The 26,553-nt window shown below is 38.9% G+C and overlaps 1 protein-coding gene across 13 annotated transcripts in view; it reads right to left on the bottom strand.

Annotated features, from left to right (window-relative positions):
- The window catches only part of DST (dystonin), a 508,664-nt gene that overhangs the window by 65,737 nt on the left and 416,374 nt on the right, over nucleotides 1-26,553 (bottom strand). For 11 of the 13 annotated variants that reach the window (XM_066252929.1, XM_066252970.1, XM_066252888.1 and 8 more), the window contains 10 exons: nucleotides 21,132-21,293; nucleotides 18,561-18,731; nucleotides 15,273-15,439; nucleotides 13,845-14,004; nucleotides 13,317-13,643; nucleotides 12,685-12,769; nucleotides 11,246-11,487; nucleotides 10,111-10,317; nucleotides 1,833-1,952; nucleotides 1,545-1,652 (listed from right to left, as the gene is read on the bottom strand). In XM_066252929.1, the coding sequence (XP_066109026.1) occupies nucleotides 1,545-1,652; nucleotides 1,833-1,952; nucleotides 10,111-10,317; nucleotides 11,246-11,487; nucleotides 12,685-12,769; nucleotides 13,317-13,643; nucleotides 13,845-14,004; nucleotides 15,273-15,439; nucleotides 18,561-18,731; nucleotides 21,132-21,293 (1,749 nt within the window). The remainder of the gene's footprint in view (nucleotides 1-1,544; nucleotides 1,653-1,832; nucleotides 1,953-10,110; nucleotides 10,318-11,245; nucleotides 11,488-12,684; nucleotides 12,770-13,316; nucleotides 13,644-13,844; nucleotides 14,005-15,272; nucleotides 15,440-18,560; nucleotides 18,732-21,131; nucleotides 21,294-26,553) is intronic. The other 2 variants (XM_066252952.1, XM_066252915.1) reach the window with 1 other exon arrangement.

Below are 26,553 nucleotides of genomic sequence, written 5' to 3' on the forward strand. Positions count from 1 at the left end.
TCCACATATTCCTACTCTTCCACATATTCCTATCCAAAGGAAGGTTGGATAATATTCTACTGATAATATTAAGTGTTACTATCGCAATAAAAAATTTATAAATACATATATAAAAAATAGCAAAATGTGGAACATCTTAAAAGTACAACAATTAGGGATTAGGCTAATAAATTACAATCTATTCATACAATGGAATTCTACACAACCATCAGAAATCATGGAATTTATGTTGTAGAATCAGAAACCAGAAACTTGTAAAATTATGCTAAACAGTGTTACCTCAATAAAATTCAATTAAAAATAATAAATTAATTTAAAAATCATGGAACTTACTGACAAATTCTTAAAAATACATTAAGTGACAATTATCAATAAATCAATCAATAATCAAAGCCTCAAATTTTTAAGACACTGAGCTCTCCAAACATAATAAGCAACATTCTCCAGCCATTCTTAAAATGTCTTCCACGTTAGAAAACAAGTCTTCTGAATCTAACAATGTTTACATCGCATTCTCAAAAAAATAAGGGCTATCTTTCAGTAATGAAATTGTAAGAGGAACTACCAGTCAGAAAAATCAATTACATATATTAGAATAAACATAATACATTAAGCTATCCACTGATTTTATGGGGTGGTCACAGTGATCTAGATTGTGGCATAAATTCACATCATAAACTAATAGCAGAAGATAAAATACAATAATAATCTAATAAACCACAGAATGACAGAGAGATAATTGCATGATGACTTGTGTTTTTCATGTCAGAATCTTTACAAAAATAATAAAGACTGAATTATAAACAAGTAAATTGCCATTGTAGAGGATATAAAAAAGAAAATATCTATATACAGTGTACACTGGAATACTGTGTCTATGTTATACTCTTTAAAATTTGATCTCGGTCATAGTCAGTTGTTTAATTTTGTTTCTGCCATGGAATATTTTCCAACTAGAAGCATTCATTTCTTTAGGCTGTTCAGATGTCAGGATATGAATTGGACTAAACATTTTTACTGCGGCTGGTTTTCCATCAATTTAAAGAGTCATTAAAACTACATAAACTGGATGCTTCCTTAATTACTCAGCTCATTTTTTTCCTATATAGCTTACAGTAACTTCATACAGAATGGATTTAGCATTAGAGAGAACCACATATTTTGGGTTTTCTTTAGCTCAAGGGTCCCAGATGTTTCTGAAGCATGTAAACAACAGTTGGCATATATAATAACAATTTATACTGATAATCATGGCAATAATACAGCTAACATTAATTGAATGCTTAATGTATACCAGTTAATCAAGGGCTTAAACTTTAATAGCTCTTCTGTATATTAAAAAAGATTATCCCCAGCGTGATTCCCTTATGGAATATGCCTTTCACTGTTATTCTAGAAGCTTAAGAAATGCCTTGTTTGTAACTAATGATTTAACTGCTTAAATGGCAGCTGTGGATAAAGGAAAAGTGCTTTTCTAGGACTGAAAGCTCAACACATGCCTTTAGTCAAGAGTGTCACTACCAGTCACACAGACAAGATTATACCTTCATTGATTTCTTTTCCTCTTCGCTGCATGAGGTCATGATTTTATGTCCAGATTTAACAAGTTCATCAATAATATCCTTGTGCTTCAAAATTTCCATGGTGAATGTCTGCGATTTACAAAAAATAAAGATTTTTTTTTTAAAAGAGAGTGCATGAATAAAATGAAAACAAGTAAACAAAAGTAGTTGAAAATACCAAGTTAACTACTGGGGTCTTGCAAACTAAAGCAGGCGAGCACATTTTCTGGACTAGCAAATAATTTAGATGTAACTGGAAATGTCCTTCACCTTTTGAACCTGCAGCTGAGCAGCGGTCTGGTCTTGCTCAAGCCTGATGTCACCCAGAGACATCAATTTCTTTTCTGTTGCAGTAATCCAGGATAACTCGGCATCAGCTGCTTGGTCAAACTAAACAAAAGATAAATAATTAGGTCAGTCAGTTCCTGTAACTGGTGCCAGAAAAACACCTATCTACATTTATTTTAAATATCCTTATTGCACAAGTGGGAAACTTGAGCTTACCTACTCATGGCATTCTGAAATAATTCATAATAATGACTGAAGTTACAAAGAAAGGCGAACTTTCACAGAGTAATTAAACAGACGCTTTCAGAATGTGTTGAATCTATAGCATGGCATTGACAATTTTAGGACACTTAACACTGTTGCTTTCTTTTTGAGTCAAAGAATTTTCTCCGTAGGAGTACTGTCCAAATCAAACGGCTATAAAAGTCAATAGCTGAATACCGTCTTTTGATCCATTTCCTCATTACTTTAACCCATATCATACACAGCTAGCATTTTACTCTCCCATCCAAGTGCTAACCAGGCCCGACCCTGCTTAGCTTCCGAGATCAGGCGCGTTCGAGATCAGGGTGGTATGGCCATAGACTCATTTTACTCTCAAAGTACACAATTCCTAGCAAAAAGAATGAACTCTCATTTATTTATCATCTATGTGTATATAAGCATATGCATAAAATATGTCTCGATGGATACAGAATATATTCCCAAGTGACTCATTGTACAATTTTTCACATATCATTTCATAAAAGCAGAAAATATATTTAAGAGCATTCTTAAATATTTCAAGAGATTTTATTTTCCTGATCATAACAGTAAAACATAGTAGAAATTCATAAAGTACAGAAAAATATACAGAAGAAAATTAAAAACCAAAGCTAATACCATTGGTATTTTAGTGAGTTTTATTCCAGGAGCTGAGAAAGATTTATAAAGGTCTGGGGTAATATTGTATAAACAGTTTCATATCCTGCTTTTTCATTTATTATGAACATTTCCGATGTCATATTCATTTAAGTGCAATTTTTAAATAACACCATTGTATTCTAGCATACTTGGATGTTTTCATTTAGGTTCTCTGTGGAGGGGTTTTTTGTGGGGTTTTTTTTTTTTTTGTTATTATATAAACAACCCTGTAATGAATATACAGGTACTCGCATATAAATCTCCATTGGTATCTCTAATTAGTTCCTTAGGGTAGATTCCTACACATTCACTACCATGTTAAAGAGCATGAATATTTTCAATACTTTGCATCAGATACACTCCACTGCCTTCCAGCGCCAAGCACTTATCATAAATGAGTCTAGTGGGCAAGTGACGCCACAAGCACCAATAATAAATAGTAACTAACAATGGCCTCAGTTGGAAGATTTAACAGGGAAAGGAAGTTGTGAATATTCAAGTCTAGTACTGCACCAGACCTTCTACTTTTTCAAAAGAACTTGGAAATCCAGATGGGGGTTGGGGGATAACCAGGTGATGGGCGAAAAGGGTAAAGAAAAGAAACTAGATTGAAAAATAATTTATACTTTTAAAACACTATGCAACACTACACAGACTCATGAGAGGATGGAATATAAAAAGAAAAAAAATCAACTAATTCAGCAGCTTCAGATGTGGGAAAAGAAATCTTCAGTAGAAACAAGTGGAAGAGTCTTCTATGCATGGATTATTAGCTAACATAGTTAGAAAACAGACATATTTTGCTAAGTGAAATAAGCCAATCAGAGAAGTACAAATACTATATGATTCCATTTATATGTGGAATCTAATGGACAAAATAAACAAACAAAATAGTAACAGACTCAGATATCATAAGAACAGACTGACAGCTGTCAGAGGGTAGAGGCACTGTGGGCTGGATGAAAAAAGTGAAGAGATTAAGCAACAACAAACAGGCAAAAACACTCCCACGAGCACAGACAACAGTGCAACAGTGCGGTGACAACCAGAAGGGAGGGGAAGGGGAGGAAGACGAGGGTGCACGGGGAGATATACTGATGGGGGGAAAGTTGACTTGGAGTGGTGAACACACAATTCAACATACAGGTGACATTACAGAACTGTACACTTGAAAACTATATAATTTTATTAACCAATGTCATCTCAATAAAAATGAAAAAAACAAGTAGAAGAGTACTCTATGCATGAATTATTAGCTTTAAAGCAATATACAATAAAACTTTAAGGGAGAACTTAATTATATGATTCACTTGAAGAGCACACACGGAGAAAAAACAGTGTAGGCCTTTCAAGCCCTGTGCAGATGCTGCAAGATATCCAAATAAAATTCAACAGTGATGAGTTTTTTTTCCCTTCTGCTGGTCCCTGAAAAATAAAGTGACACAGCATTCCTCTTGTTTGTGTTCAAGCTATTTTTAGTGTTTGGATGACAGTCCTAATAAAGTCAGGCTGTTCGTGTTAATATTAGTTTAATGCTACCTCTCCCTGTTTTTTTAAAAAAAGCACACAACTAAAAACACTGTGATGATACCATCTCAGCTGCCAACAAGGAAAGCTGAAACTCGAAACACTGTTTCTTTCTCCAAGGCAGATATGTGCTCCGCTACAAGAAAACAAGACTTCCCGCAGAAATTTCCCTTCTGTCTTTTCCATTTTTTTTATTAAATTGACAAATATTTATTATTTAGCAACAAACAGAATAGTCACAGGGTCTACATTAAGCAATTCACTGTAAAACAAGGCATTTTATTTAGGTCTATGACTTTTTAAAATAAATGGCTATTTAACATGTGTATTTCTAATGAACCGTAAAAACTGCTTATTTAACATGTGAGCAACACGAGAGCAAGACTGCTAGACAAATTTTAATAAATTTGCCTACAGCTCATACAAGTACTAAAAATCGACCTCAAATAAACTGGAGATAATCGTAGCATCTGTAACTGCATTCTGGGAGGTATATTCCTAGTATCATCAACCCTAGCTACTGTAACTCCTATTATAGTTTTTTTTTTTAAGATTTTATTTCTTCATTTCAGAGAAGAGAGAGAAAGAGAGAGAGAAGGGAGGAGGAGCAGGAAGCATCAACTCCCATATGTGCCTTAATCAGGCAGGCCTGGGGTTTCAAACTGGTGACCTCAGTGTTCCAGGTCATTTTATCCACTGCGCCACCACAGGTCAGGCTCCTATTTTAGTTGAACTAGCATTTCAGAAATGTTGTACAAGTTAGAGAAAGACCATTTAATTGGCTATGTCTAAATATTCCTGAAAAACACTAAAACAATAGCAGCCAGCCTTCTACTGAATACACTTCTGTTGAACATGTAACAGCTCCTTTAAGCCTGACAACAACTATAATATGGGTGTTACCATTAACTCCATTTACAGCCAAGAAAACGGAGGCAGAGAAGTTAGTTCACTGAGTTACCCAAGATTACCCAGCTAGTAAATGTTGGATCTGAGATTTGAACCAATGTGGTCTGACTTGAACCCTAGAAGCTGCACAGTCTCAGTTGCCATGCTTTATCCCTTGTTCTTTTGCTCCGTGAAAGAACCATACTTACGTGATTCCACCAAAAATGGCTCAACTACCACAACAGCTAATAGGGGTAGGTTTTAATTTACTCTGTATTTACACGTTTCTCTGATCTCAAACTGCTTATCTAGAAAGTTTGTCCTGAGTGGAAATGGAGGTTGGAGAAAGAGCGATAAGGAACCTTAATCCCAAGGACAGCCTTTGACTCCCTTCCCCTGGTGAGGATCTTATCACTTTCTTTTGATTAGCACTTCCTTCCATTTTGCCTCACATTACTCATAACCCAGCTCCTATTTTCCCACCCCCAACACCTGGAGGCTCTAAACAAATCTCACTTCCGTGAGGGAGGTTTCCTTGTAGCCTTTTAGCAGAAATAAACAGGTGTTATTTTTCTCCAAGGCTGATATCTAATGAGGGAATGAGCTGTTTATTTTAATTGCAACCAAATCACAAACGCATATGCGTTTATGTGGGCGTTATGATGGCCCTTAAAATAAACTGGACAATAGAACTCCCAAGGAGTGCCTGGGATTTTCAGTGCCAGGGAATGGACACATTTTAGCAACCTCTGACAATTACACATTTATAAGAGGCAAAGGACAATGAACTTCTCTAAGGTTTAAACAAGCACAGTGATCAGAATTCAGGCTACAAGTTTGTGCATCTTTAAAGCAAAAGTGCCTTTCCCCATTTCCACATCGCTCATTTGCTTCAATTTGCAATTCAACAAAGAAAGCAACCAAGACATTACTTTGTGTAGGATTAACATGCAAAAATATATAGTTTCTAACTCAGATAATGAATGGCATTCAATGTTAGAAGGAGGCAGCTGTCTTGTTCTGTTTCGTTGTTGTTGTTTGTATAAAGCTCACTATTACTATTCACTAAGATGCCTTGTTCCACTTCAATTTTTCCTAAAAGTAATGAATGAGCCAATTTTTTTAAAAAAAGAAAAGAATATATTCTCAAGGATATATCAATGCCTGCAAATCTGTAGAGTCGGGTTTGAGGCTTGTTGACAGGTATCACTGAGTGAATCCAGTCCTCATTCATCTGTCCATAATTAAGGCTGTTTAATTGTTTCCCAAATAATAACAAACATCACTTAAATTTACATAGGGCTCTTGGCCCTATGATTTCAAAATTTAATAGCACATGTTTGCAAAACTGCTATTGTGATATAGGATTAACATAAGAATGTAACTAGAACTTTTAAAAGAACTAAGCATATATAGGACAGTTACAAAGTATATGCTAATTAAAAAATCATCTATACGCTCCATTCCCTTCTGTCTTCAACTTTTAACTCCTCTCAATGTTTTCCTGGACATCTTTCCTGTCAATATCTGGAAGCTAATACACTCTGTGATAGTGGCCTGACAGTTTACAAAGTCCCTATGCATCTGTTGAATTCCAAAAAGCAGGTTATAACATTATAAAGGTTCTGTACATAAAGATAATTATAAAGAATTTATATATAAACAACCTTAACATGGGCAGAAGATGAAACATCTTTACAGAGATGTGCTCGGAAAACAGGTATTCAAAATCTAGTTTAATTTAGCCAGATTATTCAGGGACAAAGCATTACATCTGTAAGTTTAAAAATTATCAAGTTATGTTCAAGTCACAGACTCTCACCCTATCACTTGTGTGTGTGGTTATTCTGGGGGTCGGGATGTGGGATGGAGTAGTGTTAACAAAATAAAGTGTATGTGTCTAAAGATACGTCTAAAAGGATGGACTGTGGTCAGATCATATCCATGTTTCAAATGCAGAAGAGACAAAACAGTAGATGATTCATTTAAACAACAAAACATAGTACAGAATATGTGGCTAACCTCAGGGCTGAAGATGTCCCCTTTTTTTGCATCATTTCTTTTATATTTCATGATATATTATCATGGGTAAACAGAAATCAAATATTTCAGTATCAAACTTTACTCTGGTCCTAATTCCCAACATCTCTAAGGTGGCAAGATTGTAAAATAATTTCAGTGATAAACCTGAAAATTGTGAGTTTAGGAACTACTCTTTTGAATGTAAAACTAAAATCTCTACCAAACCATCAAGACAGGTAGATGAATGCAGAGTGGCCGTTCATGATCCTTTTAGTGTTGCACTCTCGTGTTGCACAGCCCTTATGAATTAGAAATATCCCCATCACATACTTCCATTTTTCTGCAATAATGGAACCTTTCCTTCGGACTGATGAAGGAGGCTAGAGAGAAAGGAACCGCACCTCAGATTACTTCTCCCTCTGTAAATCCTAAGGAGGCGCTCCCGTGCAGTGACAGGAGGAGGGCTGGATGAAATTCTGGGGGCAGCTCCACCACCCACCCTGGGGGACCGCAGGCATGTGCTCTGCCACACACTGAACACATTCCACACTCCTCCCGTCTCTAAACTGTGTGTCTGTTTAGCCTTGCTGGAGGTCCTTTCCTTTCCTTTTATTTTCACTTCTTTCTTTCTCTTCCTCTCTCTCTCCCTCCATCCCTCTTTCTTTTCTTTTCTTTTCTTTTCTCTTCTTTCTCTCTCTCCTTCCTTCCTTCCTTCCTTCCTTCCCTCCCTCCCTCCCCCCCTCCCTCCCTCCTTTCTTTCTCTCTCTCTCTCTTTCTTTCTTTCTTTCTTTCTTTCTTTCTTTCTTTCTTTCTTTCTTTCTTTCTTTCAAGACCTATGTACATTTTATTGATTTTATTGCTAGAGTCATTGGACAGACTTGCAGGCATTTCAACGGAATGCACATATCTACACAGAGATGAACCACCAAAAGATATTAATGGCACTAACATTAGCTGTCTGACCTCCTGGTACTAAGATACTTTTACTACACACACAGACTCTCTCTCAAAAGGAAGGCTGGAAGGAGAGAGACCACATTGTTTCTACATTCTTTCATCATGAGTTTTTCTGTATTCTTTTGGAAAAACTGAAGATTTTTCTATAAAGAATGATTTTATCAGGAAAAAAATACCGGTAATTGTTCTTTACCTAGAGGATATGTATTCTGGGTTCTAGAAGACATATACTGACCTATTTTATTTTTGTTGTTGTTTTTTTACAGAGACAGAGAGAGAGTCAGAAAGAGGGATAGATAGGGACAGACAGACAGGAATGGAGAGAGATGAGAAGCATCAATCATCAGTTTTTTGATGCGACACCTTAGTTGTTCATTGATTGCTTTCTCATATGTGCCTTGACTGTGGGTCTTCAGCAGACCGAGTGACCCCTTGCTCAAGCCAGCGACCTTGCGTCCAAGCTGGTGAGCTGTGCTCAAACCAGATGAGCCCGCGTTCAAGCTGGCAACCTCAGGGTCTTGAACCTGGGTCCTCCACATCCCAGTGAATGCTCTATTCACTGTGCCACCGCCTGGTCAGACTGTTATTTTTTTTTTAACTCTGGAAAACACTTGTAAATTCTTGAATAGAACTGGGTGCAGCTAATGATCTTTGCACATACTATAGTTTACTAACCAATATGAGCTCAACCTGTCACCTTGTCCTTATTACTGTCTTGCTCTGCTGAAATAACCAGCCATAGTTAACGACTCCCAAGAGTTCAGAATATTTATATTGCTATTTATAGAAGTCTTCAATGCCAATTCTGAAATGTTAGAATAAATTTTGGGTAAAAAACAAACAACTCAGTATTTTTCAGTATTTGAATAAACTTCGTAAGTAAACACACTTATTTTCTTATAACAATGAGGCACAGAAATTCCCCCAAAGTTTGAAAACAGTCATGAAAATACATTCCTCAGGCATGAATGCCCTCCCTCGCAAAAATGTCTTAGGCAGGCCCTCTGCTATCTCTGCATTTCATCAGCTTTTGTGATTCCAGAGCCCAGCACCGAAATGAGCAGTGAGGCATTACGCCTCAGAACTACATAAATAACGCTGGTACGGCAACCTCAGGAAATTAATTTTGGATGCTCCCACACAATCTGCTTGATTTGTGTTCCTTGCTTTTGGCTTGTACTAGTAAAAGCTTAGTCACATACCTTTTCAAGCTCTGCTCTAAACTACACTGCAACATCACACTCACCCCCTCACAGAAAGTTTACAAGAAAAGTCTGGTGACTTAATGTAAATATTCAGAGATTTCAATAAAAGCTCATCAAAACATGTATTATAAACTTCTATTTCCAGCACTCCCCCCCTTGTTACCCAGTTTTTTTGAGGGAACTGTGGCTAAGAGTTGGGTGCCTATAAAACTCTCTGGAACTACAACTCTGTGTGAGTCACAGATAGGTCAGAAACTATCATTTTCCCCCTTTTCAATCATCTTCAGAAAAAACTCTACCAATACAAGCGCTTCCTTTTTTAGAAAGAACACAGCCTCCCTCACCATTGCTGCATGTAAATGAACAGTTATTATTACCAACTTACAACTTTGGGATAACTCAAAATATTTGCTCACATGCAGATTAGACTAAGCCAATGCATAAAATCAACAATAGCGACATGCACATAAGTACACAGAAAGTGCTTTGTTTGGAAAGCAGAGTTGATGGTCACAGTGGCTGATTCGTAAGGATAAGCCTGGGAAACAATGAGGCAGATGGCTGTTAACAATGTATCGTTACCCTGGCCCTGGCACTCAGATGTCAAAGTAACCCAAATTCCTTTCAAATCCCTCCCATCATTTCTGAAGCAGAACAAATGGTTGGGAACACTATTAACAGAAATCTTTGTTCAGGTAAAGGCTCTGGGAACAAGTGGAGAAGATTTATTGCCTAGACAACAAACCACTTGGCCCTACCTGCTGTGACCTCAGAATGGCGGCATCGATTTCCTCCACCTTCTGAGTGATGGTGTCGCTCACTAGTCGGTAGCGCTCATTGTCCTCGGCCACCATTTTTTCCAGTCCTTCCCTCGCCCTCCACGGCACCAGTTCCAGTAAGGCACTGCTCACTTCATTAAGGGAATCCAACAAGGCTTTGCTGTTCTTAGCTTCCTGTTTCAGCTCCTGCGGACAGAATTCAGGAAACATATAGACGTGTGGGTGACGCTCACGTGTGTGGACAGGCTTCTCCTTTCACTGTGTCTGGGGCTAGAGTCCCTCGCAGGCCACGAAGGCAACGCACGGGCCCCCTTAGTTTGGGCTAAGGTCTGTAAACCTTTGTTTTTTTAAAGGAAAAAGGGAAGTGTTTCCTGAAAAGTACAGAAGAACAATTTATTTGTCAACATGGCCAGACTTTATCTTTGAAACTTAATATAAATGTTTGAAAACTGGGAAACAAAAGCCAAGCAAGTTATCACGGTAACCTTGCTTTCTGGTCACCTCTGAGCAGTCAGGTACCAGACAAGTAAAATAAAGAGGGCAGTCCGAGCCAGGCAGGACTCGGTGACCCTCACAGCGAGGACACACTCGCTTTAAATCATCCCCACTGAATCACGCCAGGCTCAGCAGCCTGACCTCACCGACTCCCTTTCCCCCCTGCATTTGATCATGCTCAGGGCTGATAAAAACAGGCTGATAGCTCTGCAAATAAAAATGATTAGCATGGGAGAAGACCACATTTGCAATATAATTTTAAAAGCCACCTCAGGTTATACATCTATCCCATAAAAATATTGTTATTCTAACCAAATTATGTGTCTCTCTGGAAACAATGATCCTTTTCCTTTGTTTTATTTTTTTATGTTTTCATCATTCTGTCTCTTGTGTAATAAACTATAAGACTCTGAAAACAAATTATAATACACTGTTTTCATCTCCGGGTTCCTAAAAGTTGAAACAGTTGACCTGCTGCCAATTGCGGTTGGGTCCCCACCCGCCAAGGCCTCCTTCAGGATATAAGTAATGACACAAGAAAGATATCGTTTCATTCCTGGGTGAATAAGACTCCCTGAAAGATAACAAGTGGATCCAAACTGCGTAAATCAGTGCGTACCTTCTGTCGCGCATGCGCCCGGCTCGCGGCTTCTCCCTCCAGGACCTGAGTCTCGTAGGACAGCAGCTCCACCTCCACCCCGTCCAGCCAGGTGCAGAGCTCAGCGTGCGTGCCGTGCAGCCGGCTCGCGAGCTGCAGGGCCTGGGCCAGAGTTTTGGCTACGTCCGCGCTCAATTTAGTAATGTCTTTGTACCTTGCTTTAATGGCTTCCAATTTATCTTGAATTATTAAAACTTCATCACCTAGAATTTCAAAGGCCTGTTAGAGCTCATGAAAGGAGAAAGGGGGCAGGAGGGACGGGCAGGGGGGACGATGGTTTCGGTTTCTTTATATATTATTATACACTGATGAGAATTTCAAAGGGGAAAATAATAGGAGACATTTTTCTAAAGTCTGACCCAAGAGAAGCCCTTTTCTAGGTTTTAATCTTTCCCAGGATTTCTGGCAAATCTAAACAGGTCTGGAGATGCAAATATGAAAACTGGAAAGGACCACGGTGCCTTCAGTTGTGTGCACAGCATCTCCACTGTGTGTAACAAGATGGTGTTTTCAGCAGCGCTCAAGCATGAGTGGGATTAAAAGCTGTCTAGGTGCAAACATTGACTTCGTGGCCTAAAAACACAGAATCTGTGGCTTGTGTCTTTGCACAGGATACTTCACCTCTCTGGTTACTTATCATTACATGAGGATAAACAGAACCTACTTCCTAAAGCTGTGATAAACATTCAATGAGTTTATATTTTCAAAGTGTTTAGAACAGTGCCTGGCATATGTGTGTATGTGCATTAAAAATAATACACTTATCTGCACCTATTTCTCTACCTCCTTTTCAGACACAAAGAGAAACTATGTCCTGGGCTTCAGACTCTAAGCTCAAGGCTCTACATACTAAAATTAATTTAACTCATAATGAATGGTACTTGCTCCCATCACATACATAGGCTGCACTAGATGTAAGTTCAGTGAAAGTTTCTTACAGACAAAGGAATTACTAAAACAAGTTAGTTTGTATCTGTTTCCTTAGAAAGTTCAAGCATGAAGGCATGAACCCTGGGTTTAGCCCCAAATATGTGTCACTGAATGCAGCCTATCTTAAAAAAAATTGTCTACAACCTACATGTTCTTCTAGAACAACTGCCTTGTGCAAGTGGAAAAGCAAAGTCACTCCACCATGAGTTTCTATGACCATCTCCTGGGCCACAGTGCTTTGTGTTATGAGTAACACACACAGCTTTCATTAAAAGCTCAAGTGAGATCATGAGAAAAAAAGTGAGATCATATTCCCACCCCCTGATCTGTCTTGAAAGCATTCCCTAGACTGAAGTCTTAAAGTACCCTCCCTCAAATTATCAAGTTTTCGTTTTTCCCCATTCCTAAAAAATTTTGAAAGCAATGCAAAATGTGGACTTCGTGATTATTTAATGCGAAAGGTACCTCACCTGTTGTCTGTTTAAGCAGTTCTAAACCATTCTGTAATGCCTGATCTACATTTTGTTTTCTGAGCAGGATGTCCTCTTGCAGAACCTAAAATGCAGGTGCCATTTTTATGTAGGAAAAGAAAAATTAAATAAGTATTAGCATTAGTCAATATTCGAGGTTGTTAACTGGGTTTTATAGAGATATATTTGTGATATATAGAGATATATTATTAATAACACCCCCCTTTTCAAATAGTCACTACTGCTCTCATGTTTACCCTCCTCCTTCCATCACTGTGGCCCCTGTCCCAGGCTCTCCCACCACAAATGACAGCCCTCTCCCTTTCAGAAAATACTCAGGGCCCCACGAAAATGAGCTATGTGGAGATATTGAAGTACTAACTAGTCAATTAAGGGTCTTTGTATACAACAATGAAATAAATGAAAAGTGAAAAATCCAGCTTGGATGCATTCAATCTCTTTTTTAAAGTAACTTCATTAAAACTATAATCTGTCCACATAAGCAAAGTCTTTCTTGAGTAAAGCGATACATTTAAATCATAACAAACATAAAATAATGAAGAAATAAGGAAGACTCAGAAAATAACAACTGAAATGAATAAAATAAAACAAAATAAAATAAATCAAAATACCCGAAGTTCAGACTGCTGCTCCCACAGACCCTCAGTGCTGTAATCCTGGACTGAGAGCTTGCTCAGTTTGCCATGCACTTCATTCAGCCAATTCATCAGCTCAACTTCATCTTCCCCAAAAATCTTAGCATTACACAAGGCCTGCTGGAGGAGCTCAGACCTGCTGTGACTTTTCTCTTGAATCTCAATGTACCACACTTGAGAGGAGTCTAATTTATTCTGCACCATATCTTTATCCTCCCTGGAGCTCAAAACCTTTAAGGATTGGCCAATGCTAACAGCCTGGTGTAAATGTTTATTGTGATTGATGATGTCATCTTCTAAGGCCTAAATAAAGTTTAAAAAAAGAGAAACAAACAGAATGGAAAAATCAAAATCAAAACATAAATAGAATGAAGAGATGACTTTTGAAACAGATATAATATGTAATTATGCAGAACACAACAATAACACATAACTCAACTTTATGTCCTAAGACCATGAGGAAAAGGAAAACTTCATCTCACTAATGTGTGATGGGTATCTTACTTTGTGCTGTGCAATTTGTTCCTCAAGTTTAGACGCTTGGGTTCCTATGGGCTCACAATTCACCAGCCTCTTCTCAACGGTTGTAAGCCACTCATTCAGTGGCTCTAAGGTTTCATGGAATTGCTGTGCTACCACCGAGATACCTTCCAACTGACGATTCCTGCAAGTGTGCCAAGATAAAGGTCCTTTAGGGATGTGGAATGTGTGAAATATTCAACAAATATCTCCACTCATGCTCCTGAAGTCCGTTCTAAACGTTTTTTGTAGAAACCTTCTCTGGTTAAAACTAAAATCTCTCCCATTTAAAAAACATGTTAAAATAATTCTACTAAATAAAATTAAAATTAAACAACAGACCAACCTGGAGTGCCTGAATCTTATGAAGTCTTAACCAACTAGGTTATAATACTTAAAATAATAATAATAATGCTATAACAATACCAGGCATAATAATGACAGTAAGATAGTATTTATTGAAGCCACTTATTTTAGAAAAAAAAAATAGAGGGTATCTGCTATGAGCGCCAGGGCACAATGTCCTGGCACACTACACAGAAGGAATAACCTACTGACACATATTAAAGGTCAACATGAACCTTCTACCCTCCTTAGGAGCATCTTCTTCTATAGTCCCAGAACTATACTTCTATTCCGTAACCCAACGTTAGTCAAATTTTTCTGTCACCATTTTAGCTCCAAAGGAGCTGGGAATTTATGGAAATACTCATTCTGTTTAGGGTTCATCTATTTTCAACCCAGCAAGTCTATGTGGCTACACATCAATGTAGCTATTGCTCAAAACTGGTCAACGGAGAGAACTCAGAAGTGTGACAAAGGAATGTCAAGCGCAAAAGCCCGGTGGAGCCATGCTCTAGGAATCCTGGCCTTCATATATGTCACAGCACCCTTCCATCTGCCTCGCTTCCTACCTAATTCCTACTACTCCTTTAAAAGATAGCTAAGCTGTCACTCCGCTGACCCAAGACTAGCTTTCTCCTACTAAATGCTCCCACCAAACCCTGTATTCTTCCTTTGAAACACCACATTCGTTGTTACTTTTCAATTGCTCTAAAACCCTACAGACTGTACCCTATCTGAGGCCACAGATGCTATACCTTTCACCCAAGGCCCAGCTTATCCCTTTCACCCAAGGCCCAGGTCTGTGCTTGATGCATAGTAGGCTGGCAATAACTACGTAATAAACAAATGGATACATTTCCCAAAAGCAATGTTTTTCTTAAAACAAGAGTTTGGTATGTAGTTGGGACATACTACTACTCAAAACTGAGGGGAGAAGCACCGCAGCCTTGCTCTCTACGCTCACACACGGTAAACACAGGAGAGTAAGGATTACCGCAGTGCAAAATATCAGAGTCAAAGCCACTGCCATTCTCTCGAAAGAAAGTCGGGAGGTAGTATTTAAGGTACCTTGCTTCGGCTTTATTAAGCAATGCCTCCCATCTACTATCCAAGAGGCTCAGTTGTTTCAAAATCTTCACTTTATCTGCAGGTTCTGCTGTGGCAGCAATTTTCTCTCCTTCTCTTTTGATTACTTCCACAGTAGACTTACGGTCATCCAGTAATCTTTGGAGAAGCTTGAAAAAAACAACAACATTATATACAAACACACACACACACAAAAGTCAAAAGGGCAGCTGTATCAACACAAAGGAAAATATATGCTAGACACTTTTGCTATGTGACCAAAAGGTATATTTTGTATGGATTCACATAGAAAAGGATCTGAAAAGAAGAACTCATTTTGCTTAATGATTCATTACTACTGTGCCAGAGATTGGGTTAAGGCTAATATTGTGCTAAAACTAATATTGATAAGGCCACACAATCATTCACTATTAATTTTTTAATGTAAAATAATGAGGTAGAAAGTGCTCCATAAGGTAACTCCACTACCCTGAAAATGACAGAGGCCCGCTACTGTAATGAAATGGGAATGCCCCAAACATTCAACAGTTATCTGTCCCATTAAGACCAATTAATTATTAGAAATCATTACTGTTCTCAAAACCTTTTCTGATTGTTGGGCATATGAGTTTGTAAAATTTTTATTTTTTGAGTTTGCTCACTTTTATTATAAAGTTTAAAAAAAGGCCACGTGTATGCTTGCCCTCAGAGCAGGGCACTTGATTACAAATAGCGGATTACATGCCTGCTTGGGAGGGGCCATAGTTTTGCTAACATTTGCTGGGGGAGGGATTTTGATTGCCACCAGCCTGTTTATCAGAGAAGAAGTAGAAAGAAACCAGTTTTGCAGAGAGAATGCAGAGTGCTGAAGAGGAAGCCAGTTTTGCAGAGAAGAGAGAAGGTGTGCAGATCAGGAACCAGAGCTGAGGGCTTTGTGAGCTCCCCTGAGACCAGCGGGGCCTTTGATTCTAGGAGAAACCGGAGAAGATTCTCCTGGTTGTGGAACTGAAGAATGCGTCAGGGCTTTGGGAGCCCTGAATGAAAGGAAAGTGTCTTCTCTGTGTGTTTGCTCCTCCGCTGGTGCGAGATTTAACAGAGGAATGGCCCACCATTTTGGCTCCACTGAGTAGTCAACCTTTTTATAAAAACTGCCCACTTTTGCAGTGCTGGTCAACCTGGTCCCTGCCATCCACTAGTGGGTGGTCCAGCTTTCATGATGGGCCAATGACAGTGCCCTTTGGTTGCTCCGCTACCGCCCACCATGAAAGCTGGATGCCCACTTGTGAGTGGTAGGGACCAGGTTGACCAGCACTGCAAAAGTGGGCGGTTTTTATAAAAAGGTTGACTACCCCTCTTCCTGCATGGTGACGACTTTGGTGGCCACTGGCTTTACACTGGTGTTAAACAAGCCAGTATAGAAAGGGCAGTTGAGACTTGGACCAAGTTCATAAGCTACTGAGGTAAAAATTAGAGGCTCCTGGCTCTTTTTACTAGGTGGGGCTAGCTCCTAAAATCCTTCACGTGGATGAAAACTAAAAAAGAGCTTTTAAATACCACTCCCAAAAGTAATAGAGGGTGAAACATGTGTGAAATCTCCAAAGCTGGCTAAATAAGACTAATATTAAGGAATTAGCTGCAGGGAAAAAAAAATTCAGTTCAATTCTAAGTAAACATTTTAAGAAGCTTGAAATGGAATGTTTGGTACAGGTAGCCAGAGCTCAGGATTCCCTTGCTCTTATTGCATCCGAGCAAATATGCACCAGGCACTGTGTGTTTAACTAACAGCAACGGGGAAGGTCTAGGCGGATTAATACTAACTCCCTCACTGTTTCCTTATTCTGACCCTGACTGATAGTTAAGGAGTAAAGAAATGGATAGTTACCCAGAAATAACATGCTAGAAAAGTATTCATTCACTCATTTTGATTTTGAGATCGAGATCACAAAAGTAAGAGGTAAAGGAACAACATTAAAAAAGGATAAGAAACATCAACTCTTTGATACAGGTTAGTGTCCTCATAAAATCAAAGCCCACCAGGTGGGTTAGGCAGTAAAGGGAACTAATTAAGTGGGATTATTTTTGATAAACTCTTAATAGCAGAGCCTCTGGCAAATAAGCAAGCAAAATCAGCAAATAGGTTTTGTTGGCTAAAAATATTTCAACAACTTTGGGAGAATTACAAAGGTATAAATAAAACTGTAAACAGCAGCAGTTATACTATTTCACATGACACCACATTATAAATTATGTGAAATGTTTTGAATTATTTTATTACATATTATTTTATTACATACTATATTTTATATTATATATTATTCAAAGGTTGCATAAATGCAATGTGTTTCCTATGATGTTTCTTTAATTCTCACCCCTAAATCTATTTCTAACAGCCTAATTTCCCAATGTACTAAAGGCTTCAAAGTACTGAATATCAAAATTAAATTAAGCCTATTAATCCATTTCCTTCTTTTAAGGTTTCATCCAGGAGAAATCTTAGGAATGTGCTGTGTTCTAGGCCCCTCCCATATGTCCTTTCAAGGCATCCAGCAAATCAGTACGGAAAACGTCACTAGGTGCTTCTTCCTGACTGACCAGCCCCACCAGGAGCACAAAAACTCTATGTGCGGTCCCAAGTAGCTATCACCCCTTAGACGAGACGAGTGTTTCTTTCCAAAGTGATCCTTACTATGTGTCAAAAGACACAACAGCACACTCCTTAGCATATACGCATCAAATATTTGCCTCTTTAGGACAGGATGAAACTGCCTACATTTAATCTATACAAAAGGCAATTTTATATGGGTCGACTTAATATGTAAGGGAACGTGATATTTCTATCCAAAGTCACCCTTTGGGGAAATGAGGTCCTACGTGACCACCCTAAGTAAAATTGCGTGTGCACAGCACACACACACCCTCCATGCTAGCACTTCCTGCCCCTCGTTCCTGCTACCTCTTCCTGATTTTTATCTCCCATCCGGGCTCTAGCTATGACTGTGTAACTTATCACAATTTACTTATTACTTTATTGTTTCTCTCTCCTGGTTCCTCCTTTCCCACAACCCTTAAACTCCGTGAGGATTTATCTTTTCTATTTGGTAATGTTATCTCCAGCACCTGGAACAATGCCTGGAACCCATGGCACATGGTTCCATAAACACCTGTGAAATGGCCAACAAAATAATGTCTAGGACATCCTTTTAACATAAGTAAAGAGAATCACAGGTCAATTTTTTACTCTCATTACTAATACCGATCATGAAACACAATACAAAACCATCACTAATTTACCTTTTGCTCTTGTATCTGGGCCTTTACCACTTTGAACTCGGCTGACGGTGGCTTCTGATTGGCCACAAGCTCCTCGGTGTCCACCATCCAGCTGAGCAGCGACTCCAGGGCATCCTGGAAGCGGCCACAGTGCAGCAGCGCCTCTTGCAGCTGCGCTGCTCGCTGAGCCACCTGCAAAGTCCCAGTTGTTCCATCTTATTTACTTGCTTCATAAAACAATGAAATTTGGCCACAACTTTTCATGTTTATCTTCCCATTTGCTCACAAATTTTCTTTTTCATTTAAAATCTACGCAAAGCATTGACAGTAGACAAGGTTGGGGTAGAAAGGCATCAAACTAGCAAGTAAGCCAAGAAGATAAGGTTACTGAATCTTTGAGATGATGGAAATACCCAATGCATTTATGATTAGCAATGAATGATATAGTTTAAGGTTACTGAAAGAAACAACGCATTAGCCAATTTTAGGATTATTCCTGGGATTCATTTTTTATTTCCTACTGGTGAATATCAGAGATAATAATAATAAAAAAAGACTAAGATTAAAAAATAACACAACAGAGAGAATCAAAATTATGTCTTGCCAGACAAAATAACTATGAAGTATCCAATTAAATTCTGCTAGCTCTAAGCTCTGAGTCCTTTTTTAAACAGACTAAGAGCTTTGTCTTCTAGTGAATAGAGACCCCGTTTCCTATAATACCCTACTGCCCTTCTTATAGATCTTTTCCTTTTGGACTAAAAATGTAGCTGGCAAGATATTTTAAGCACTATGGAATACATTTTAACCTGACACTGCATTCCAATTGTGTTTAAAGAGCTGTACAATCTGAACCACACTTTGAAGAAGGATAAATGTGGGTTTGAGACTTGGCAATGCTTAAGACGTCAATGCAGCAGACATCTGTATATGAACAATTACCACCACCACCAGATAGGCACTGCCGTCCAGTACCAACTTTCTGATCATTTATGTCCCGTGAAGATCTGCCCTTGTGTGCCAGCACTATCAGGGCTTTCCCACCTAGATATTTTTTAAAACGTGGGAGCTATAGCTTAGAAGTAAAATAATACTTGGTGTTAATGGTCTAAAGCAGTGGTTCTCAAAGTGTGTGCCAGGGCACACTGGTACGCCCTAGAAGATTTCCAGGTGCGCCTTGTGGTATTCCAGAGAAATAGGTGCCTGTTGGGGACTAAAACACCAACAGAGTTTTTGGAGTTTAGATGTTTGGGGGACAGAGGTGTGGGGAATTGGCTGTAAACTGATAGTCTGCCCAACCCCCCACCTCACTTGCCTGATTAGGTTGCAAAAGGCTGTTAAATTGTGGTGCTGGATTGTTTACACTACACCCCATGTTCCCTGGAAAGACTGGAGGCAAGTTTCTTCTATCCTTTGTTTGGTGTAAAGTTAAGATGTATGTATGGTGGGGGTTTTGGATTGATGATTAAAACATAAAGAATTATCTCTTGAAGCCTTTTGGATTTCTATAAAAGAAGAATATGTGGCAATATCTAAAAAAGCTTTGAACATTTCACTATAATTTTCAACATCCTATTTATGTGAATTAGGATTTTCTACCCTCAACACAATTAAGAGTAAAAGGAGAGGAATTCTTCAATATATTAACGAGGAAATGAGAGCTTGACGAAATCGCTAGAAACATCATGCTCGTGCTTCTCATAAACATAAGAATGAAAAAACTGAACACATTTGCACCAGGATCTGCCAAATTTACAAAATCTTACTAAGAATGTATTTATATATATATAAAAAGATAACTTTTTTGTCTTTTTATTTTTTAACCCCTTTTTTACAAATTCTAAAAAACATAACTCAAAAAATGTAACATAAAAATGTTTTTTAATGTCAGAATAAATTTAATGTTGTCGTATTTATTTCATTTAATTACCATAAAAGCACGCTTGGACTTTATTTTTTTCTTTAATATTTGACTTAATTATTATAACATATTTCTCAGAAATTTATAGATAGTGTGCCTACAATTATTTGTAGGATTTTAAATGTGCCCCGACTTCAGAAAGTTTGAGAACCACTGGTCTAGACTGAGGGTGGCAAAGCTGACAGGCGTGGCTGATTTTCCCTACACAGTGGGACCTACTATTATACAGTGTGAAATTAATTGCTAACATTTGAAAATTAGATTCCACACGAAAAGAGACATTTCCAGGTTCTTTTGAAAGCAACTATACGCTTTAGCAACAGGAAACATAGACCCCTACATGGGATTTGCTGGAGCTCAGTGACTACTGTACCTGTAGAAGTGCATGTGGTCCTTCAACACAGGACCAATGTCATGGGCCACCTGCACTACTGTGTATCAAAGTCAAGACAAAGACAAGGAGAGGCAGTGTTTCACCCAGCTGGCTCCTTTCATTTATGCTCCCTCACGAGCTCTACAGGTGTCTGACTTTGGGCTGCCCAGCTTGCAGCAATATAAAAACGTGGACACGTTTAGGGAAGTTTGGTTACTGTAAATACTGTTTATAGTCACAACAAATGCTAGTGAATGATAACAAACAGAAATGACAGTGAAGGGGATGAGTACATTACCTTCTTATTGAGAGTCTTCCACCTTGCATTGATATCATCCAGGTCCTGCTCCAGACCCTGGGTGCTGGTGCTCTTAGCAGCACTCTGAATAAGGCCCTGGCCCAACCAGTTTACCTCTTGCTGTTTAACCTGCAAAGATTCAATCTCTTCTTTTTGGAATACCTGCAGTTGGAAGAGCAATTATCATATGACTTATAGTACCTAACTACCACCAAATATAAGCATTTACTCAATGATCGGATATCTATCATTAGATAAAGTTTTGTTGCCTATTCAAAATCATAGCAACCTTATTAATAAAAGAAAGTAAACGGCATATAAATTCATAATACTACCAAAACCATTCAGAAATATTAAATAATCATCAAAGTGCATTTAATCGGATTACTCATAAAGCCAAGAAAATAGTATATGTGTCCTCTATTGTTTCATTATCATAGCACAAGAAATTTCATATCATTCCAATTTAACTGTAATATAAAAATATATGAAAAATGCTAAGGAACAAAATGATAAGATGTGCCAAAGATGAGCCCAGTTATTGGGCAAGGCCTCTGACAGGCTCTCAATGTATATCAAGATACCAATGGGCTTGCAAGAGGCATGCAGACCTCATCCCTGCATCTGATCTCACATATCACCAGCATAGCAACTTTGGTTACTCTGTGGTCACTGTCTACACCTTCAGTAGCTTTTTGGAACCAACCTCCAGCCCAGATTCTTCATCCCATCCTACTTACGGTCCCCAGTTGCCTGGAACTGTCAAAAGACCTAATATGTTAGAGCAAAATCAAGTTCTACAAAAGCAGGTATTTCTGTTTCCTTATAACAGTCTCATGCCCTGGACCCACCACAGTACCTAACATATAAGATGTACTTGATCATTATTTGCCAAATGAACATCAAATAAAGAAAAAATAGTTATCTCTTAGAATGAATGACATCAATTGCTTAACAGATAATACTGGGGGTTGATCAGCATTTTCATAGAATATACAAATGTTTTTAATACAGGGATTGAAGGATGCCATAAAAATTAATTTAACTCAGGAAGGAAAGTTTCAGCTAAGATATTAAGCAAAGTAAGACAAAGTTTGGGGCTCTGAGCCAGTATAGGATAGGGCACTATATAAAGCTATCAACAGTCCAAGTGAATAAACAGTTAAACAGAATATATGAAAACAAGGACAAATATCAAAACAGTACTTAATATATGGGGGGATAAATGGTGATGGACGGAGGCTGACTTGGGTGGTGAATAAACAATACAGTGTACAGAACTGTGTTCCCTGTGTAATTCTGATAACCAGTGCCACCCCAATAAATTCAATTTTTTTAAAAAGATAAATTTTAGTCAAAGTGTGGAAAATAATTTTGAATGATGCAAAGGCTGCAAGAGACAAACTCTCCAGACTCTGGCCCATGGCCCAAAAAGCAGGACACTCTAATGTGACTGTATGAATAAGCTAAGGAATAGCAAACAAACAAATGATCATTTCTTCTACAAGTCCCCTCCTAGATAGACCATTTCCACGCTAAAGAATTATTTCTATAGAACACATTCCCTATATAAGAAGTCAATTACACATAGCCAAAGAAATTATAAGAATTCTCCAAACCCCTGAGGAAAAAAACATAAGTCTTCATAACTTTTAAAAAGGCATTAATTTACTTAATAAGGCAATACAAAGTTGAGACAAGATGGTGAAAACAGAATTTGGTGCTGTATTATAATTCCATTTCTTTTCTATACCACATTCTAAGTTACTACTTCTAGGAATGAACAGTCATGGATATGCTTTACTACTCACCAAAAAAAAAAAAAAAAAAAAGAAGGAGGGGACTGCTACATTTAAAGTCCAAGGACCTCGCCGAGCTTGTAATGCAGCATGCCATTACAAACATGCTCAAGGAAAGGGCATCGCTCAGTAGAAAATTATGTCATGTCCTGTGAAGAGGAACTCTTCTGATACTGCCCAAATTCCTTGTCTCTCAGTGGTAACGAAATACCTATCAAGACAAACTTTCCCCCTAATCTAATCCACTACTCCGCAATCACAGAGAAGCTCAAAATAAAATAAAATGACCTCTGAGGCAAAGTTTACCAGAAGAGCTTAGTAAAAGTACCAAAATAGCTGAAGTTCAGTGTAAGTGGGGAAAAAAAATTACAGGCCTGACAAACAATCTCTGCTTATTATGAGGCTGCAGCCTTCTCTTCCTTACCTCCTTTGCCACTCACAAAACGGGAGCTATCAGAAGGCAAAACACAGCACAATGTACCCTCTACTTCCCCACGCCCAGCTACTGAGAGAAAACTTTCAGCACATTTTAAAATGTACTCTATTTGAGTCGAGTGCTTCGCAGACCACAATATAGTATTGTTTGTACCTTGGTGATTAGCCTGTTCAAGCTTAATAAATCCAGCGTAGCTGCCCTTAAATGGCAGTGTCTTAAACCACAGTTTGTATAAAAGCTGAATGTTAACATAAATTCACAGTGGAGGCATTCTAAATGACAGCACACAGCCACCATCTGCACAATCAATAGCAGGGCTCTCAACAGCTGGGAGTAATTCTTCAAACCGGTCCCTAATTAGTTTATTGTAACGACCAACCTATCAATATCTGGCATCTTGCAGGGTACTAGTCAACACCCCCCTCCCCAAATAAAAGACTGATTTAATCACTTTTAGAAACACTAGTGACCACTTTAGAACAGAAGCACAAACATTTGGCACCACATGGTTTCACATTTCCATGAGTTACCTGAACTGACTGAAAGCCATTACAGACTGTATCCAATACTCCTGCCTGGGCCCTTGTTTTTCTGGGAGCTGCTTTCTTTCTCACTGCTACGAATTTCGGGGAGCACTTTATATGGATCACCTCCATCTCCTGGGCAGAAAGAGGAGCCTCCACTTCCTCTTTAAATGCTACGCTGGATTCTTCTGAGAGGCATCCTGTTAACAGTGTCACATTTTCCTCTGAGTTGCTACCACCGCCTGGGCTCTCCCTCCCCAGATCTAAATGAGAAAGCCCTAGGTCATCAGGAGAATCTTCCGTAAACTCCCTACTTTGTGCTGTGATAGGGGATTCTCCCAGTCCATATGTTTTCTCTTCTTCTCCAGGGCTAGAAATACACTCATTTTCTCCATCTCTCAGCATAATTAATGGGTCATACTCAACATTGCTCTCTTTCAAATCATTCTGCAGGCAGCAATTTTCACCAAGGATTTCCTTCTGATGGTTTACACAATTTGTTTCCTCTAGTGGAGAAACACCATGTGAAGTCATTTGGAAATTTTCATCAGGGCGGGCACTTCTGCATGAAAGCAGTGGGATTTTCTGCTCACTAATGGAATTAGAAAACAATGGTGTATGCTGTCCTGCTATATGAATATCTTCAGCAGAAGACAAGCTTCTAATTCGTGACTGGTCTCCAGTTAAAGCGTCCCGTTTTTCTTCCCTCTCCGCTGGAGGGCTACATAAACCAGAGTCATCCTCCTCTGACGTGAGAGAATTCGTCCCCCACCTGCACTTGCTGGACTTGGTAACAGCATCTGACATATCAGTAGGTTCAACAAAGGAGCTTTCACTTTTGTTTGCATAATCCAGAAAATTGGCTGGGACAAACATTCGCCATGACCGTCTATGCTCCTTCTTTTCTGCGTGAGATTTGACTTTGGGTAATCCTGTGGTTCGAATGATATCACTATTTAGTTTGAGCGCATCAAAGATCATCTTTTCGTCTAGGGTGTGAGCTTCACGACCCCTCACCTCAAACACACTAGAAGAGGCAAGGGCACCGTTGGAGCATAAAGAACTAACATCCAGTGTCCTGTGACTGTAGGGTAAAGTCCGATCTGTAAAATGCCTGGAAGACAGGCTACCCTTTGAACCAGAGTCTATCTGTTCATTTAGTCTAACAGTATCATAGATTGACCGCTGTGGGACATAACAGTCTTCAATATTTAGGTCCTCCTCTTCTTCCCCTTTCCCTACACATGGGGGATTCTGACGTAAACAGTCTGGTCTGCTGAGTGGCTTCCCCATTTCGTAGAAAGTTAAAACAAATATTGCAGCTCTTGAAACAGAAAAGAAACAAGGCAAAGCATCTTACAAAAAAAAACAAAAAACAAAACAAGAATACTTCTGCCAGAACTATAAAGGGTCTTTAGCATAAAGACACACGTTCAAATAATATATTTTGTAACATATGAGGTGTTGCAGGTCATCAGTGCATCAGTCTAAATGCAACTATCCTTTGATCTGGTCGTTTTTAGAATGATTCTAAAAAATAAAGTGCATCAAGAACACAGAGTAGAAATCTCCTTCCTCCCCCTTTCCTAGCCTTCAAAGTTCCCTTTCACATACTCCAAAACACAGAAACAAACAAACACACACTTAACAGTGGCTCAAACAATCACAACATTCCATTGTCAGTCCATTTCCCTTTGTAGTCTAATTTTGCATCTGAGATTTTCAGATTAAAATTTCCAAATGAGCAAGCATTTTAACAGGCTGAATGTTAATTTAGGCAGAGCTCTGGTTAACTGTAATCCACTTAAAGATGGCTTGCCAAACTTCATGCCCTTTATAAATAAACCATACTGTAGAAACTTAAAAGACAAACACAGGGACATGTACTGTTCAGATCAAGGCACAGAACAAGTCTTTAGAGAAAAATAAGCCTAATGCTGTAAGAAAGCTAAATTTTTCCTTTACTTTTTTGGGGGTAGTAGCTATAAATAATCTGGATTCAAACGGCAGTTTTTCTTCCCATATTAAGCTTCTCTGAGGCTAGTCACAACTACCCAAGAGGGAAAAAAAATCCGACTTTTGGACAGCCAGGCCAGTACAATCCAGCAACTGTTTAAACAGTTTAGAAAGCATGGTGTTCTATAAACTCTCCTTAAAAGAAAAAAGGGAAAAAAGCCATTTTCCAGAGTCTTATCTGATCCTCCTTAAGAAGCTATTCCACCTGAGGCAATTGCAGCAAAGAAGAGCTCCGGGGTTCCTCTAAGGCACGGGCAGCGTCATTCACATTCAGGCTGAAAACCGACACTACTCTATCCTTTGAAATGGACCAACTGTGGCCGCAGTTTGTCTTTCATTTTAGCTACAGCCGGAGAGAGGCAGAGGTGGCGGCGTAGGAGGCAGAAAAAGATCTTCAGCAGGGACCTCCTGCGCTGTCCCCAGCTCCTCAAGGCAGCACGGTCCCCGGCAGGGCAGGCATCCTCCCAAGCCAGGGCGCTTCCAGGAATGCTCGCTCTCTCTTTGGACAACATCTGCGCCTTCCCTTCGACCGCGGAGCGCTCCGGCTGCGCAGCGCTCTATCACTTCGCTGCTACGCCCTCCCGTGACTTCACTTCGCAGTCATCTTTTCTGGACTCCGTGCCTCTTCTCCAAGCCGAGCCGCCGAG

The sequence above is a fragment of the Saccopteryx bilineata genome, chromosome 1 (genome assembly GCF_036850765.1).
Source record: "Saccopteryx bilineata isolate mSacBil1 chromosome 1, mSacBil1_pri_phased_curated, whole genome shotgun sequence".
In the NCBI taxonomy this organism is placed as follows: Eukaryota; Metazoa; Chordata; class Mammalia; order Chiroptera; family Emballonuridae; genus Saccopteryx; species Saccopteryx bilineata.